The 18,087-nt window shown below is 35.3% G+C and overlaps 2 protein-coding genes across 4 annotated transcripts; both read left to right on the top strand.

Moving 5' to 3' along the window:
• Window positions 1-2,545: 2,545 nt before the first annotated feature.
• On the top strand, window positions 2,546-7,076 carry LOC110778358 (probable phospholipase A2 homolog 1). The gene is made up of 4 exons (XM_021982913.2): window positions 2,546-2,713; window positions 2,878-2,917; window positions 3,146-3,265; window positions 6,760-7,076. Exons 1-4 carry the CDS (start codon window positions 2,603-2,605, stop codon window positions 6,936-6,938), a joined length of 450 nt encoding a protein of 149 aa, XP_021838605.1. The 5' UTR covers window positions 2,546-2,602; the 3' UTR covers window positions 6,939-7,076.
• A 1,603-nt stretch (window positions 7,077-8,679) lies between these two features.
• On the top strand, window positions 8,680-18,037 carry LOC110778359 (1-aminocyclopropane-1-carboxylate synthase 7). Of its 3 annotated transcripts, none has more exons than XM_056836400.1 (6): window positions 8,680-9,070; window positions 13,146-13,181; window positions 14,682-14,747; window positions 15,833-15,915; window positions 16,223-16,518; window positions 16,847-18,037. In XM_056836400.1, the coding sequence occupies exons 4-6, from the start codon at window positions 15,895-15,897 to the stop codon at window positions 17,703-17,705; spliced, it is 1,176 nt and encodes a 391-aa protein (XP_056692378.1). In that variant the 5' UTR covers window positions 8,680-9,070; window positions 13,146-13,181; window positions 14,682-14,747; window positions 15,833-15,894; the 3' UTR covers window positions 17,706-18,037. The 3 variants fall into 3 exon arrangements, with proteins under 3 accessions (XP_056692378.1, XP_021838608.2, XP_021838606.2); XM_021982916.2 differs by having other exon boundaries at window positions 14,605-14,747; XM_021982914.2 differs by lacking the exons at window positions 8,680-9,070; window positions 13,146-13,181; window positions 14,682-14,747 and having other exon boundaries at window positions 14,813-15,915.
• The last annotated feature ends 50 nt before the right edge of the window (window positions 18,038-18,087 follow it).

The following is an 18,087-nucleotide window of genomic DNA, read 5'->3' as shown; positions in this document are numbered from 1 at the left end:
TGCTCTAGCTGGTAACATACTTGCAATTTCACTCGGAAACACATCAATGAATCCACTCACAATGGCAACATCCTCGATTTGAACTCCAACCTCTTTACTCACCTCTAACACACTACAGAAAAATCGTTCACACTCTCTATTCATCAATTTCCTCACTTGCATTACAGAAATAACTAAGGTTCTTGGACTTCTCAAAACATCTACATGAGCTCAACCTTTCAATAGGGTTCCTTAAACTTACTTTCTGAATTTCACAGTCTACCTTAGCCTTGTACAAACTTAGCTAGTCCATCCCCAGAATTAAATCCAGGTCCCTCAGATTAAACTTTTATCAAATCAGAAGGGAAAACGCAATTTTTTTTTATCTTCAAAGGCAAGTTCTTAAATAATCTTATACACCTTATGGTTACACCAGTAGGCATAATAACAGGTAAATCAATCATTCAAAATCTACTAACTTTAGACTCTTAATAACAGATGACAAAACAAAAGAATGAGTTACTCCCAAATCAAACAACGTTTCAACTAGCACAAAGTTCGTCGATAATATCAACATCACCAAGTTCAACAATAATATCAACATAGCCAAGTTCAACAACAAGTTCAACATGGTTTCAACAATTAGCACACATTCCCAGCACACAGGTATGTACGTACCTTGTATAAACAAACTAATAGGCCACTTTAACACTTTCAAAAGTCGCCTAAAGATAATTCTCCGCCTAAAACAACCAACAAATAATCCCAATCAATTCCTAATCATTCACGACTATAATAAAGCATTCTAAATACATCCTAAACACATTTAGAACCTTCCCCAATATTAAAACTTGAATATTTGATTTCCTAGCACAACAATTATTGAATTAGTGATTGAAATTCGTTGAAAATTCTTTGCAAACATCATACTTTAATTTTCAGCAATATAAACTCGTTTAAAAACTTCACCAAGACCAAAGTAACATGCTTAGAACATCCCAACAATAATTTTAATAATGCACAATCATCCCACCATGATTCAATTCCATTAAAACCTTAAAATTCATACTTTACATAATCAAAATCAATATTTCAATGTAATTATATAATCTGAAAATTAAATATATTATTTAAACATCATATAAATTCTGAAATTCTAATTAAATCATAAAATCATAAATTCAATTTAATTAAATTATAACTTAAATTAATAACATTTAAATTAAAATACATAATTCAATTTCTTAGAGTTCAAGAAATAACCAAGAAAGAGGTGGGTTTGAGCGGCCGACGGACTGAGTCACGGCGGCAGGTGGTCGCAAGGGCGGCTGCGAGCAAGGTGGATGTTCGCGGTGGTGGCTGACTGCAAACACACACGAGTAAGGAGGGGGAAAAACGAAGGGGAGAACGAAGATAACAGAGAAAGAAAAAGAGGAGAAGAAGGGAGGAGTTACCGGTTGCGTGGCTGGCCGTCGCTGCGTGGATGGCGGTGCGACGGCGACGAACGGTGGTGGTGTTGGCTCGTGCGAAACCGAAACAAAGGGAGGATAAACGGTTAGGGCAAGACGAAAAGAGAAGAGGGACAAAAGAGAAAGGAAGAAGAAGAAGAAGTTACCGGCGGCAAGGTGGAGAAGGACGACGGAGGTCGTCGGTGGCTGGTCCGGCGGCGTGGCGGCAGCAACAAGGAGGTTGAGGGTTGAGGGTCACGTACAGTGAAGGAGAAGGAAAGGGTTGTGGGTTGGTTTTTTTTTTTTTTTTTTTTTTTGCCTTTCACGTGAAATAGGAAGAGGAGGGAGTAAAGAATTTTGGGTTTTTGTTATTTGGGCTTCACCCAATTGGGCTAGAATTAGAATTGAGGTTGCTTAAATCCAAAATGGTTAGGATTGTTTTTTTCCAATTTCGAACGTGTTTTCGTAATTCAAATTATTTTCAACGTAAAATTCTAAAATTATTTTAATTTCATAAACCGTTGAAATATTTAAAACGTATAAATATAAATATTCGTTACTTAAATAATTTATTTCTAAAATTCGTAAATTCTATTTAAATATAATTAACTATACGTTAAAATATATCAATAAAATGTATAAAATTACGGGGGATTACATTAAGTACAGAAAAAAGAACCGAATAGAGTAAGAGGAAGATTATGGGAGAGTATATATCCACTCTTTTACTCTCTTGTTGCTCACTCTTTTACTCTTTTGATACATCACATTCTATTTCTTTCGCAACATTTCCCACAATTCACATCCTAATAAACACAGAGGACGATGAATTGAAAGTTGGAACCAAACCGTCGACTCCTACGATATAACACCTTGATCTCTTCACATGATCTGATCTGGTCTAATTTTTTTAGTTTTTGATTTGAATATTTTATTTGAGTACTTTTTTGTTCTGATCTGAGATGATATGTTCTGATTTTTGTAATATGGTCTATGAACAAACCGAATAAAATAAAGAGAAAAAAGTGTTGAATTTGTATTTTTTTTTTTGTTGTTGAAAAAAGTGTTGAATTTGTGGATTGGCTACTTCTAGACTAGTTGAGTTGGTTTGGAAAATAGAGCCATTTTATTGGCTGTTGCATGCAATTAACAAACAAATCAAGACGACGTGAAAAATGCGGGAAGAAAGACTTCCTCAAAACGTCGTCTCTAAGCAACGATTCACTCTCTTCCTCGTTTTCTCTCTCCTCATCGTCGCCGCCGATTCCGCCACCACCGATTCACAGGTACAGTATTTCCGATTCCATCCATTACAATCTCATACGATAATTATTACCTTTAATTACGATCAATTGTATTAATCTCTAGTTTATATCCATAATTAGCAGCTCTAATTATCATTATCCTAAATTTTGATTGATTTGTGTTTTTGATACGATTTGTTTTGCAGATCCAATGCAGCAAAAGATGCATAGCTTTAAATTGTGATAGTAAGCATCAAACCCCAAATTCAATTGTTCAAGCATCAAACCCAAATACCCAATTCAATTGTTCAAATGTTTGCCCTAAAATCGCAATTTGTTGGCTAATTTTTTCTGGGGTTTTTGAATTACAGATGTTGGAATTAAGTTTTCCCCAATTCAATTGTTCAAATGTTTTCCCTAAAATTGTTATCGCAATTCTTTTGGCTAATTTTTGTTGGGGTTTTTGAATTACAGATGTTGGAATTAAGTATGGGAAATTCTGTGGGGTAGGGTATAGTGGATGTCCAGGAGAGAAGCCTTGCGACGATGTTGATGCTTGTTGCGAAATCCATGACAATTGTGTTGACAAACATGGTAACTCTTTTTTCGATCTTTTCTTGCCATTCATTGTAGAAATTTGTTTGTTTGGATGAAATTGATTGTGTTACTTTGGTGGAATGGGATTATGGAATTATGGAAATGTATGCATTTTTTATTTTTATTTTGATTCAAAGGTTATTGTTTCTCAAATTGGTGTGGTTAGGCTCCATTTGGTTGGATGAATTTCAATTTCTTGCTTGGAAAAGTTTTATATTAGTGGAAACCATTTGGCGACGTTTGGTTCACCGAGTGGTATGAGGGTGGAATCAGGAACTAGTTTTTTCCCTTTAACGCAATATTTGATACCTAGAACACGGTATGGGTTTAGACCATTATAAACCCATACGTCATAGGCTTATACCTAAAATTCGCGAACCAAACACCCCCTTGATATTTTCTTCTACCATTTCTTTAGTAAAAAGGTACATTAAAAGATTTGGTTAAACAAAGGTAAAATCGAAGTCATTTTGGTGGAGTAAGGATATTGGAGTTGGATTTGGTGTAATGTGCAACTTTTTAAGGTGTTAATGATTAGCTCTAGAGAATTTACGATTCATTCGCTTGGTGGTAAAAAATGGTCGTATGCGAATGAGTTTGTATGCAAGTTTTCACCGCTTGAGACGCAGTAATGGAAATTCATGAAGAAAAATACAAGTTCGAAGATGGGGGACTGTGGTGCATCACAATGGATATTATACGATACTTCCGTTGCAAAGTTACACTTAATTTCAACTTCATTACCGCCATTTATAACCACCTACCATAGGTTGTCAGTGCATTCTTGCTAGATCTGTTGACATGGTGTAGGACTAGGGGGGTGTTATTCATGTACGTAGTTGCCAACAAGCTTAGCACAGTCGATATAAACTGTAAATAAACTAAAAACAGTCCTGAAAGTTAGAGCGGAGTTGTCATTGAAACGCCTTTTTTATTGGCCAAATTGATTGCTTTTTTTTGGTTTTCTTGTTGGGGAAGGATTGTTGCACTTTCTATATAAGTGAATACAAATGTGATTGTAAGACTGCAGTATGATTTTTCTTGCTTTCTCTGAAAATGATTGCATGATTAAAGAATTGCATTTGTGAATATGGTTAGAACAATGCTTATTGACAGAACAAAATGAAGTTCAAACAATCACACCAGTTTGGTTCATTATTGTGCATTCTGTTCAAGTAGAATGAAATCAAATTAAATAGGATCAATTACCCTCTTCCCGTCAACTAGTAGTTTTATCATCTCATACAAGAGTGAATGCATTCACGTGCCTACTTCAAGTAGAAACAAACGTCCAAAGAATCCAATAAAACATATTAGCAGCATGTAGCGAAGGGTAAAAGCAAAGATGAAAGAGGATAAATGTGGTAAGTTCATTTCCCTCCAAGGATACTTTTGCATCTAAACAATACGATGGAAGTGTTTATCGTGATGATGCATTTGGACTAACAAAACCCTGGTTTGAGTGATTTGATTACAAATTTCTTTAAGCTGGTGAACAAATGTATATTAAGTGTTCAAGAGCTGGTGGCATCTATTTTGCACTGTGATTTTTGAACAATTAGGAGATACAAAAGACAGGAATCCTATAGAAGTGTTGATTTTTAAGCTGGTGGAAACCTGTTTGAGTATTACTATTATTTAGCAATATGAGATACAAAAGACAGGAATCCTATAGAAGTGTTGCATGGAAATAGAAGGGGGGGAGGGGGGATGAAGACCCGAAAGTTGGGTGTGGGAACTTGATTTTTGAACAATTAGGAAGTATGGAAATGCAAAAGTAAAAACAGTAAATCAATTTTGCTGTCCTTGAAATCTGCACTAATTGGTTTATACTCCGTAATTAACGGTAAGAAGGTATTGGAGTTGGTTTGAGTTGATTTAGAGATTATAAGGAACTAATTATCATTTTGAGGCATTAAAGACCCATGAAACAAGTTAATTTGCCTTTCATTTTTGCATTTCTTTTAGTCTGCAAGTTTCCAAGTGTCCAACACAAGAAGTGTGACTATTATAGTTTCATCTTTACAACTTCCTGTCAATTTAGTCATTCAATTCTAGCATCTTTAGCACAACACTATTTCTACTTTTCTAGTTCTAGGCCTTAAATTCTATTTTCTTTAGTTGGTCAAATTTTATATTTTTTAGTTGGTCAGGGAAGATGTGTTTTTTTCTTTTTTTCTTTTCTGGTGGAGGAAAGGGGTGGTCAAATTTTATATTTTGTAGTATCGTTCTTTTTCCTGTCTTCATCGTGCGTATTCCTAAATTGACTTTCTTTTACTTTCCCCCTCCACACAAACAACCCCCCCCCCCACCTCTTCTTTTGGTAAAAAAGTAATAATTTATTGCCTCACGAATAGCATTTACAACATAAGCATAAGGTGCCAAGATGAACCTTCTATGAAGGACCCCTAAAACACCTTAGCTTTAGGTACAAACTAGGCCTAACAAAGGCCAAAAGCAACAAGAACTAATCAAAAAACAGAAATTATAAAGCACATAGCCACTAGTCCTGTCAAAAATCAACCCGACCTGAAAATCAGCCGGAACCAAACCCGAAAATATTGGGTATTGAACAAGATTTTGTGACCCGTAACCCGATTTTATCCGAACCCAAGCAACCCGAAAAAAGTAATGGGTTGAAACCCGACCGAACCCGTTCTTGACCCGACCGATTAATAATCATTGTATTTGTAGTAATAAATGAAATTATGAGGGAATTTTAAGCATAGTAAACACGTTGTTACTATGTTGGGTGTAATATAGTTTTAATTTGAATTATACACCATTTTATAGTTGAATTTGACTAAATATAAACATGTGCAGAAATGTTTGTTAATTTGTGTCCATATATTGTATATTTATTACTCCCTCCGTTCCGGAATACTCGACCCGGTTTGACCGGCACAGAGTTTAAGAGACTTGAATTGACTTATTTAATTTAATAGGTAGTAGTTGATAGTGGGGTATTATTTTAATGTAGTTAGTGGGAAATGTGTAAAGGGGTGGGGTTGGGGGAGAGTAGGGTTTGAATTTTTAATTATTTTTTGTATGGAGTAGGGGGTAGGTGGGTTAATAGGGGTGGAGTGAGAAATAATATAATATTATTAGAATATTTCCATTTTTAGAAACAGGTCAAGTATTAAGGGACGGCCCGATAAGGAAAACAGGTCAAGTATTCCGAGACGGAGGGAGTACCTAAATTAATGAAAATATAATATGCGTTTTAAAATCTTTCAACCCATTGGGTCGACCCGAACTCAAAAATGGTCGACCCGAATTAACCCGAACTTGAAAATATTTTTTCACAACCCGACCCGACCGACCCGTTTGACAGGTCTAATAGCCACTGTCTATCTTGTGTGTGGGATGAAGGGCATGATGAGAGACGATATTTAGATACTTTGCTCGAGTTTTCAGATAGTGTTGCTAAGCTTCATTTAGAGTATCAGTGCTGCTTAAGATTGCTAACTGTCAGTAATTGGATTTCTCAGGTATGACAAACATAAAATGCCACGAAAAGTTCAAGAGATGCATCAAGAAAGCGCATAAATCTGGAAAGGCTGGTTTTTCAAAAGATTGCCCTTATAATGTTGTGGTGCCTACCATGGTACAAGGAATGGATATGGCTATTTTAATGAGCCAATTTGCTTCTCCAAGGATTGAACTTTAGGCCACTTTTTTTTACTGATTTAAAAGAGCAGAAACATGTAAAACACTGAAAATTTTGTTCTACAGGATAGATCTACCATTGAGGAAGTATATACTGTATTCTCCATTGATTAAAGGTTATTCATTGTCAGGCTTATCATTGTTGTGAAAATTTAGGCCTTGTTCACTTCACCTGATATGGTCTGATTTTTCTAGTTTATGGTCTAGTCTTTTATGTGCGTGTTTTTTTTTGCTTTTTCTGATTCGATCTAATAAGCAATAAGAATAAGGTGAAGAGAACAAATCATATGTTTTACTTGTTTCACATATTAGAGGTTCTGTATAGTGTCTTGTCTTGTCAGCGTGTTCCATTCTATGGATTATATACTTTTATCCGTCTTTCAATGATAGGTTGCATTTGAGTTAGGTTCATTTTAAGAAATACAACTAATTTGAAATTCTTCTTACATAATCTTTAATTTATTCTCCTCTCATCTATACCCCAATACTCTCATCTTAGCAATTCAATCTTCAATCAAGCACCAATCAAGCTTGAAAAAAGTACATAATTAAAGCAAAGTGGTGGGGGATGTGATATGATCAAACCTCCAATACTCCCCTCTCAACTATGGCACGTCATTTTTTTTACGCATAGCACACCCGGTTCACCGGAGCTTAGCTCCGACTACATCTGGATCCGACCCGTGTCGCACACCTTGCTTATGGTGGGTGAGTCTACCAACAAGAGTTTCTGCATACGGCGAGGCTCGAACCCGAGACCTCCCTTAAGCGACATCAAGCTGCTTACCACTTGAGCCAACTCTATGTTGGTAACTATGGCACGTCATATTCACTCAAAAGCCAACTAAGAATTCTCAAATTCAATCACATACCAATCAAACATGAAAAAAGAAGAAATTATCTTCAACGTGGCACAAGACAATTAAGCAAAAAGAAGGATCCTCAGTAAAAACAAAATGGAAATTTTCAATCTATATAAATAAAGCAAAGTAGTGGAGAATGAGAGATGTGTAAACCAACAATAGGTTCTTCTCAACTATGGCACGTCATATGACTCATATCCATTCAAAAGGCAACCTAGCAATTCACATCTTCAATCACGCACCAATCAGCTTGTAAAATAAGTACTTCTATCTAATTAAAGCAAAGTGGTGGGGAATGAGAGATGAACAAACCTCCAATATTTCCCTCTCAGCTATGCCATATCATATCCATTCAAAAGACAACCAAACAATTCACATCTTCAATCACGCACCCATCAAACATGAAAAAATGGAGAAATTATTTTCAAAATGGCACAAGACAAAAAAAAATGAGCAAAAAGAATAATATCGGGCGGGATTTAATGTCAAACCAACCCTCTCTTTATTTATTCAAGGGTTATGTTCTTTTGCGCCCGAGATTTAATATAGGACACATGTTTTGTTTCTTTTTCTCGTCGTTTTAAACCAAGTGCACGATAATCATCCTACAAACACACTACACACGCTAAGATCCAATTTGCAGCATTTAGTGAGGAAGCTTTGGTCTCAAGTGACTTGTGTTCATATGGACACAGTAAGTATCAATACATAGTTTTGCGTACCAATACAGAATATGTTGGTACCAATAACACAAAATTGCTAAGAAATACCCTTATAAATTACAAGTCATTTTGTGTGATTGGTACTAACATATTCTGTATTGGTAATAATTTGTGCCCATAAACCATTATAGATTTAGGTTTGGAAATCATCTTTTAGTACCCAAAAAAAAATAAAGTTAACTCTCAAAACCCAGCATCACTCTTGAATTACCGAGTTGGACAAAGTAAAGAGAGGGTTGGCTTGAATAAGAGATTAAGAGGGGATTATGTCAAATTGATTCTGACAAAAAAGTGTTAAAGGTCGATCCCTTAAAGAATACTACCACAAAAATTGGAGTCAATGGAGTTTGTATTATTCATACCCATGAATTAAATGAAAGATCTTCTGAAATGATTTCTTAGGAGATAATTGTTGTTGGGCAAATGGGAAATAAATAAATGTCGAAAATTTGCCACAAAAAATGTCAAAAATTACCAAAAAAGAAATGCCAAGTTGGAGCAACAAGCATAAGAATTGTCAGAATTGAAGCTCCAATAAGGGTTAGCAGGTGAGCTTGCAATTCTCTCTGTTGGTATTAATCTGATTTATGATATATATTAACCCTTAATTAATTTTTTAATAATTTAATTGCATGCTTTTCCCTGAATTTCAAGAACCACCATGTGTTTGAATTTTTCGAGGCCATGTATTTTTCAATCATAGAGATTATAATATGAATCCTATTCAAGAGTTCCAAGGTGAGAATTTTCGTGTGGTTTCTGATGGGTTTGCATGGTTGGCAATTTGCTGGAATTTGTTGATGAAATTGCAAGAAATTTTGTTTTTTGAGAGACAGGTAGTATATTAGTGAGGTAGGAACCCATTTAAGTGCTTGGATTAGTTGGTAATAAGGAATTGTTTGCTCTCGGGTTAGAGCCCGAACCCGAGCTTGAGCCCGACCCCGACCCCGAGGTATGTATCATTACCTGTTGGGAGAGCTTCCCTCCCAATTAGGGCATGTCCGGGGTTTAATCCGGATTAGTCGAACTCTAGTAGGTTATGGATTACCTGTTTGGTATCCGGTAGGAAGCAATTAAATTAACACATAAAGAGGGAACCCTTGTAATTACGGAAAATGATTGGTTGACCCTTGAGTAATGGAATGAAATAGAAAGTTCAAAAAACAATATTTTTAGTTGATCATAGTGTGAGGGTCGCTAACCTTAACGGCTCGTTTGATAGCCGTTAATAAATGGTAGGAATGAGAATAAACTTGAGTATTATTTGGCAAAAAAAAAAGTAACATCCTGATATCCATGGTAATGATACCTTATCTCAAACATGGTGTTTTTCTTCATAAATTTGCATTCTCACCCAATACCACTCCCCAAATGGTAATGGTAATGGTAATGGTAATGGAAATATATGAAGAAAAAATAGACATTTTTGAGTGAACTAGCATTACCATGGAAATGAATGTGAATTCTCCTTGCAAATTTACATACAAATTCATTCTCATTGACACCATTTATGTCCAGCTACCAAACGAGGCGTAAGGGTCATTAGTTAACCTTTAGGGTTAATGTGTTATTGTCTGTAAATTATAGTTTGATGCTAATGCAATAATGTTCTACTTTAATTTGGCCATTTGGGGAAATAATAATCATGGTTAGGTTTAATCTTATCTCTTGGTACTTTGTGCTTGTTCTTGTTTTACGATTAAGTGGGTACGAAGCAATAATTCCAAAAAATGATGTTCATACTCATTAATAATCTTTTGCAATTTGGGGGTGGGAGGTTGTCACATGGATATGATATAGGAAAAGAAGAAAAAAATGTTGGAATTTTGCGGTAGCTTCAAAAAGGCAATTTTTGGCGCGTACTCAGTTTTCCTGGTTGTTGGAGATAGGACTAGATTACATATAATTTTGAAAGAAATTATGCAAGTTGGAAGATAATGGAGTGGAGAGAAAGGGAAACACAGAAAAAGGTTGCATACTTGCATGCTTTGAAGTTGTATTAAAAACTAAATTTGGATGGTCTTAATCTTCCAGCTTATGGTCAAGGCTATGTGGATGCACGTGAATCGCTCATTCTGCGATTGCAGAATTTATATCCAATAATTTTAGGTGATTTAACATATTATGCAATATGCATAATACTATATTAGGCTTAATTTTAGTGTACTTTCTCCTGTGCTTGTAGAGTTGTAGGAAATTTCCAGCATAGGATTGGGAGTAGTTGTTCCTGTGTTCCCTTTCAAAACGACAAAAGAAGTAAATAAACAATGTTCACAGAGTCAATATCGAAGGCTAACATCACTTCTGTTTCAATCTTAAGAGTTTTCTACTATCAAATGCAGCTAACAAAACCGTGTTCATTTGTTCACCATTGAATATGTGATTATAGAGAGGGAAATCAAGGAGAAAGCAAAAATATACGCCGTGTGAATTAGAACTACAGACATAATACAAATAACAGTGTATCTTTACTCTGTACTATCATCTGACCTACTCAATATTCTAGTGTTATCTACATTGACATCATATACTCATGATTGTATAAAGAACTCCGGCCACATGCCATTTTCTTATAGGATGTGTATCTTCTAAGAAGATATCTGCCCCTGTGATCACCAATTGAATATGTGATTATTGTCTTAGCCAGGCTTATAATTAGTTACTCTCTCAGTCTAAGGTAACAAAAAAAACATTATGAGAAACACAATGAAGAGATATATGATTTTACAATAGCTTGTCCTAAATAAAATATGAAACGTATTTGAAATGTCACGAAGTAACTCGTCCTCAATAAGAAATGATCTTTTTCTTCAATTCCCTCATTTTGATTAATGCTTTTACTTGCTCCTTCCCTGGTGTACAACAATGAGAACAGGATCATGCTGCTTATGTTGGCATGGTTTTTCTTTTTTCAAATTCACAAGATTCCTGAAGTTGAGTGTAATATTTGTTAATGTCCACCAATAATTTATTACCTCAAATCAAAACAAATCATAAACATAAGAAAATTGAAAGAAGAAAAGGGTGTTTCAGTTTATATCTAATCAATCTAGTGCCCCTATTAGATAGTCAGACTTTTAGTGCTTGTTTGGTTGACATAAGAATTTTCAAGAAAGTAAAACGAAGAGTTGTTTAGTGGACGAACACACATGAAGTGCTATTTCTTCGGAAGAAGTGGCTTTCCTAGTCCCCTCTAGGTCAGTGAGTACTATTTCTTACACTTCTCAATAGATAATGTAACTTCCTTGAAATTGCCATTTTTAGCAGGGAAGTGTAACTTTCTGATTTCAACCAAACGAGTACTTTATCCCAGGAATGGTAGGATGTCCTTGTTTACAAGTTACTGTAGGTCTGCATGGCCCTATATATGCTAGTAATGAAATAAAATACAGAACTAATGCAGTGTTCGAATAATGTGGATATAGAGTATCACTTTCGACTATCTCATTTTCTGTTGATTATGATGTTATTCGCCGGTGGATATAAGTATCCTTTGATTATTTCATTATATCTAATCTTAATTGACTGACAAAATGTCTGATCTGATTTCCTTAGAATAAACTTGGGAAGTTTCAGAGCAACTATCAGACTCTGGGTTGCTTGTGAATTGTTCTGATATAGACACAAAACAATACTGAGAGTCGAGTCTCTTTCACTGTCAATTTGAAAAGACATAGTATAGTTCTAACATAGTTCTCTTCTCCTAAGATGTTGACAGACACTTAGCTGTTTACAGTTAAGAGAATCTCATGACCTTCGTCACATACTTGATCGCGAAAGCTAGATTATTAATTTAAGTGTGGAAGAAAGAACTTGTTGAGTGAGAGTAGCCAAATGTCAGCTTTCTGTAGAAGAAATGGTCCAAGCTTCTCACTTTCTTGGGTATTTCAGTGGCTATACTCAGGGTTGGATCGGATTCCACTCTGTAGTTAATTTAGTTTCTACTATCTGGTAATATGGAACCTCAATTTTACTGCACCTAACACACTGATATATATTATTTGTTTATCTCATGTTTAAGCTCCTAATTTAAGTCAAACTTAATTATTTCAAGTTTGATGAATTAAATATCTCTATATTCTTTGCATATCAACCAATGACTTTTAGGCGCATTTCTTTTCCGTGTCCTTTTTTTTAAAGACAAATGCATATTCCTCCGTTCTTTTTTAGATGACACGATTTGACTTTTGACACTATTCATATGATCTACTTAGACTATCAATTGTGATTTATACTTAAGAAAAAATATAGACAGGTATTATAATTAAAGATGTTAATGATTGAAATAATGCATTGACAAATGTGATAAAACAATTGTGTCAACTAAAAAAGAACGGAGGAAGCATTTTATTATCTAGTGTAGGTTAAACAAACATGTGGGATGGATTTCGGCTTATTAACCAATGATTTTAGTTCCCTTGGGTGATTTAAGTAGCAAGGCAGTATTGTAATGCAGATATTTTACCATCAATTTATCAACTACAATCATAAAGTTTATATTGTCACATATCTTTTGAGATAAATCAGTAGTTATAGGAGTTTGTTTTTTGCTTTAACCAATGAGAATTTACACGTCAGTAATCTTTTTTATTTTTCACTTATCCTTCTCTTTTGTTGGTGCAGGCTAACCCAAAAGGCATGTGGGATCTTATCCAACAGGTTTCTTCTTTCAAACCAATGATTTTTGTTCCTGTTAGGTGATCAAGTAACAAGTTGATTGTCAATTATGCTAATAAATCTATGACTAATCCAAAAGTAAAAAAATGGAATATAGAGGAATTTTAAATGAAATCTATTCTTTGGTGAGACATGTTCTTGATACTTGTCACTCCTTTAGAGGTTGAGGCCGCCAAACAGTCGTCAGCAACTACTTCCATATTGATCCCCTTTTTCACCTTATTAATAGAAAATCTTTTGTTGTTGAATTCTGCACATGGATTTCCATAATCTTGAGCCGACAGTAGCATATTCTCCTTGTCGTTAATTTTTTTTTTTTTTCTTTATTCGATGTTTACTCTTTTTCATCCTTATTTTTCTAGTGCAGTTGGAGAGGCACATAGTTAAGACTTTAACTCCAATCCTAAAACATCATACTTTCATATCATATGCTGGTTATTTGTTGTGCAAGAAATATATAGGACTCTGATTAAATCCACTTGTACTGTGGTACATAACCATGAATACGACGATATATGATTTTTTAAAGGTTAGCCCGTAAACCACATGGTATCCGGAGTCTGCTAGACTCCAACTAATCTAATCTAAATTCGAGCCGTAAAGCCTCAAACGCAGAGGTTGGAATACTAATGTTGTTCAGGTTAAGTTGGAACATCTCCCTTGCCCGCTGATAAAAGAAATGCCATGGTTACAGTATACGAGTTACGTTGACTTTTACTGCATTTGGTATAGGAAAGACATTTAGTGCATGTTAGTCATTTTAGTGATTTTTGGTATTTGCAGAGGTTAGAATACTAATGTTATTCAGGTTAAGCTGGAACATCTCCCTTGCCAGTTGGTTAAAGCAATGCGGGTGGTTAAAATATATGAGTTACGTTGACTTTTTTTACTGCATTTGGTATGGGGAAAAACATTTAGTGCATGTTAGTCATTTTAGTGATTTTTGGTATATGCAGAGGTTAGAATACTAATGTTGTTCAGGTTAAGCTGGAACATCTCCCTTGCCAGCTGATTAAAGCAATGCGTGTGGTTACAATATATGAGTTACGTTGACTTTTTACTGCATGTTAGACAATGGGAAAAACATTTAGTGCATGTTAGTCATATTAGTGATTTTTTTGGTATGAGGTTTGATATTATGGATTGACTCACAATCCTGTCTGATTGCATTATGCCGGAGGAAAAAAGAACACGATAAAACCATGAATAGGGTGACTTGGTGTTGTGTTACCCTTTCATAAAATGCTTTAAATTGATGCAGGTATAGGTCATCAAATCTTATAGGAGCCTCTACTTTGTCTTATTTATCAGGAAAATCAGAATCTTAATCTTGTGTAAATTGGTATCTTTGCCCACCCGTCAGAAATTTAACTACTGTCTGATCTTATTCTTTTTAATGTTTTAGGTATGTATATGAATTCTCCAAGCATGACAGTATACACTTTTCGGAATATGGTCCTAATTTCCGCTCTCTCTGCAAAGATTTGATTCGTCATAGGTTTGAACTGCAAGCAGTAAATATTTGAGGATATTCTACATCCTGTAAAGGTAAGAAAAGGTCTATTTGGTACTCTCTCTGTTTTTTTTTTTTAATTACATCACTTGGACCGGTACACTTGTCAATACATTATTTCACCATAAAATATCTCTAAATTTCTAATTGTAAAAATTATAAAAAGTTACTCCCTCCGTCCCTAAAATATTGCACCATTGCAATTTTCTTGGTCAAACTTTGACTAGTAATTCTCATTAGCCTATAAAAAAATAATATAGTAATGCGTGGATATTTACATTTTAAATTGTGTCTTGGATACCGTGAAAGTCAAACGGGACAATCTTTTAGAGACGGAGGAAGTTTTATGAAAATTATGTATTGTGACTAATCCAACAACATTTTACATAATAACATTTGATTATTATATATTTGTGAAAAAATTAAGTCAAACTTAGTATATGAATAGTGACAAAGTCAAAGTGATGCAATTAAAAAAACGGAGGCAGTATAACCACGGAAGTTTTAACATGACTATTGGAGCATTAAGATAAATACAAACGTTTCATAAAATGAAGGCAGTAAATATGAAATTACATTTAATAAAGTAGTAAATACAAAAACCAGAAATTGGTAAATATGAAAAAAAAAATCTTAAGATAAATACCCACTCCACTCAACCACCAAATTTTATAGGATCTCATTCAAGGACTACAGGACCTCTACAGTTGTCATGAAAAAACAATAAAAAGTCGTATATGTAAAAGGTGAGATTTGATCTTGCTTACATTAGTAATCAATCATTGCATTGGTCTTCTTCAATTCGATCACTCACTTTTCTGCATATATTTTATTGCCTACAAGTCATAGTAGTAGGAGCATTGTCTTCTGTTAAACCCTACCTATATATAAGGCAGCCTCTTAGACTCTAATATTCATCAAACAATTCTTTAATTTCTCTCTTGAACTTAACAAGTTCCTCTCGTACGAACAAAGCTCCCGTCTTTACACCAAATATTCAGTCTTAAAACATAATAATATTAAGCCATGGCTATTATTGAGCTTGAGCAGCCATCTGTTGTTGAGCTATCAAGTATTGCAGTTTCTGATACTCATGGAGAAGATTCTCCGTATTTCGCAGGCTGGAAAGCGTATGATGAAGACCCTTATGAAGAAACATCGAATCCTACTGGTGTTATACAGATGGGACTTGCTGAGAATCAAGTAAGTATACTTTAAGAGAAACAAACTCGAGATAGAAATGCAACTGAAAAAATGAATGAAGGGCCTGTTCGGTATCGTTTTTTGTTTCCAGTTTTATGTTTTTTTACAAAACTAAAAACCACAAAAAGTAGTTTCTAAAATGTTACCTGTTTCCCAAAATTAATATGATTACTATATGTGTGACTATTTTTTAGTTTACGACTTTCAAAACCAAAAAAGCAAAAACTGAAAACCGGCAGTGATACCAAACGAGCTTGAAAATGTTGTGATTGTTTCTAAAGTTGCATGTTATGTTTTTCTTGAGCAGGTTTCTTTTGATATCCTTGAAGAGTACTTGGAACAGCACTCAGAAGCAAGTAACTGGGGGAAAACAACAAAAAGTGCTGGATTTCGGGAAAACGCTTTGTTTCAAGACTACCACGGTCTTCCGTCTTTCCGGAAGGCAATGGCTAGTTTCATGGAACAAATACGAGGCGGGAAAGCCAAGTTTGATTACAACAGAATTGTCCTCACTGCAGGAGCTACTGCGGCCAACGAGCTTTTAACCTTCATTATCGCCAATCCCGGAGATGCGTTATTGGTCCCAACCCCTTACTACCCAGGGTAAGAAAACGTTTCCTAACTTACACATGCTTTTATGATCAAAGTGCAACATCAACATGCAAATAGACCTGATCAACTGTAGCCCGACCGGATGGCCCGACCCGCCCCGAAAAAGTACGGGCTTGGGCATCCTCGAACAAACATTTTTAGACCAAAACCCGAGCTCGGCCCAAAAGCCAGTATCAGATTTATGGGTTTGGGCATGAGTTTTTTGTGTTCAAGCCCGGCCCGACCCGAATTCTGATCACCTCTACATGCAATGATATATACGAAGTATTCAATTCTGTTGAAACTAATCGAACTGCTGCTGGTTATTTCTTTCTTTCAGATTTGATAGAGACTTGAGGTGGAGGACTGGTGTCAACATTGTACCGATTCACTGCGACAGTTCGAACAACTTTCAGGTGACTCCTGAAGCATTAGAAGATGCTTACAGAAGAGCAGAAGCCATGAAAATGAGAGTAAGAGGAGTTCTGATCACGAACCCATCGAATCCACTAGGTGTTACTATTGAACGAAAAGTCCTTGAACAAATTTTAGACTTCGTTTCACGTAAAAACATACATCTCGTATCCGACGAGATCTACTCAGGTTCGGTTTTCTCTCCAGATGACTTCACCAGCATTGCTGAAGTTCTTGAATCCCGAAACTTCAGAGACTCTGAACGAGTTCATATTGTTTACAGTCTTTCCAAAGATCTTGGACTACCCGGTTTCAGAGTCGGGACATTGTATTCTTACAACGATAAGGTTGTCACAACGGCCCGAAGAATGTCTAGTTTCACCTTGGTTTCTTCTCAAACTCAGCATCTGTTAGCTTCCATGTTGTCAGACGTAAAGTTCACCGCGAATTACATCAAAACAAACCGGGAAAGGCTGAGAAGGCGGTATGACATGATCATTTACGGGTTAAGGAAAGCCGGGATTGAGTGTTCGAAAGGTAATGCAGGGTTGTTTTGTTGGATGAACTTGAGCCCGTTTCTCAAAAGCCCGACCCGGGAATGTGAGTTAGCTCTATGGAACTCCATTGTTAATGAGGTGAAGCTTAACATTTCTCCTGGTTCATCATGTCATTGTTCTGAACCTGGTTGGTTCAGAGTTTGTTTTGCTAATATGAGTGAACATACACTAGATATTGCATTGAAGAGGTTAAACACTTTCATGGAAGAAAGGAATTTTAAGGAATAACACCAAAACCAAACACACCTCTTTTTTTTCCCTTTTTTTTCTTCCTTTTTTGACATATAGATATGATTCTTTTAAGGTGATATCACCTAAAATAGCATCTGTTATGCTCCCGGTACCCTCTCATATTTTCATACTCACATGTCTTGTCTGGCCGGACATGAGCATATGAGCTTTTTTTTATTTAAGAGGGTGTATGTTATTTCCGGGTTCATATAAGAAATTTCAAATATCTAAAAGGTCGAACTGTCTCGAAATACTGTAAAAAAAATTGTTTAAGGTATATAAAATTGTACTCAATTCTTTTGTAATAATAAATAGGAAATTTTGTGCAACACTACCTTTAAGTTTGGACGTTTTGTGAATTACTACCTTATAAAAAAGT

The sequence above is a fragment of the Spinacia oleracea genome, chromosome 2 (assembly GCF_020520425.1).
Source record: "Spinacia oleracea cultivar Varoflay chromosome 2, BTI_SOV_V1, whole genome shotgun sequence".
Taxonomy (NCBI): Eukaryota; Viridiplantae; Streptophyta; class Magnoliopsida; order Caryophyllales; family Amaranthaceae; genus Spinacia; species Spinacia oleracea.
Note: the sequence above shows the minus strand (reverse complement) of the source record. Positions and strands in the feature narration are given on the sequence as shown.

Coding starts and splice junctions, on each gene's coding strand:
- LOC110778359 (XM_021982914.2), top strand. CDS start 15,739: ATGGCTATTATTGAGCTTGAGCAGCCATCTGTTGTTGAGCTATCAAGT. Junction 15,916..16,222: donor TGGGACTTGCTGAGAATCAA/GTAAGTATACTT, acceptor TTTCTTGAGCAG/GTTTCTTTTGATATCCTTGA. Junction 16,519..16,846: donor CCAACCCCTTACTACCCAGG/GTAAGAAAACGT, acceptor TCTTTCTTTCAG/ATTTGATAGAGACTTGAGGT.
- LOC110778358 (XM_021982913.2), top strand. CDS start 2,603: ATGCGGGAAGAAAGACTTCCTCAAAACGTCGTCTCTAAGCAACGATTC. Junction 2,714..2,877: donor CCGCCACCACCGATTCACAG/GTACAGTATTTC, acceptor TTTGTTTTGCAG/ATCCAATGCAGCAAAAGATG. Junction 3,266..6,759: donor CAATTGTGTTGACAAACATG/GTAACTCTTTTT, acceptor TGGATTTCTCAG/GTATGACAAACATAAAATGC.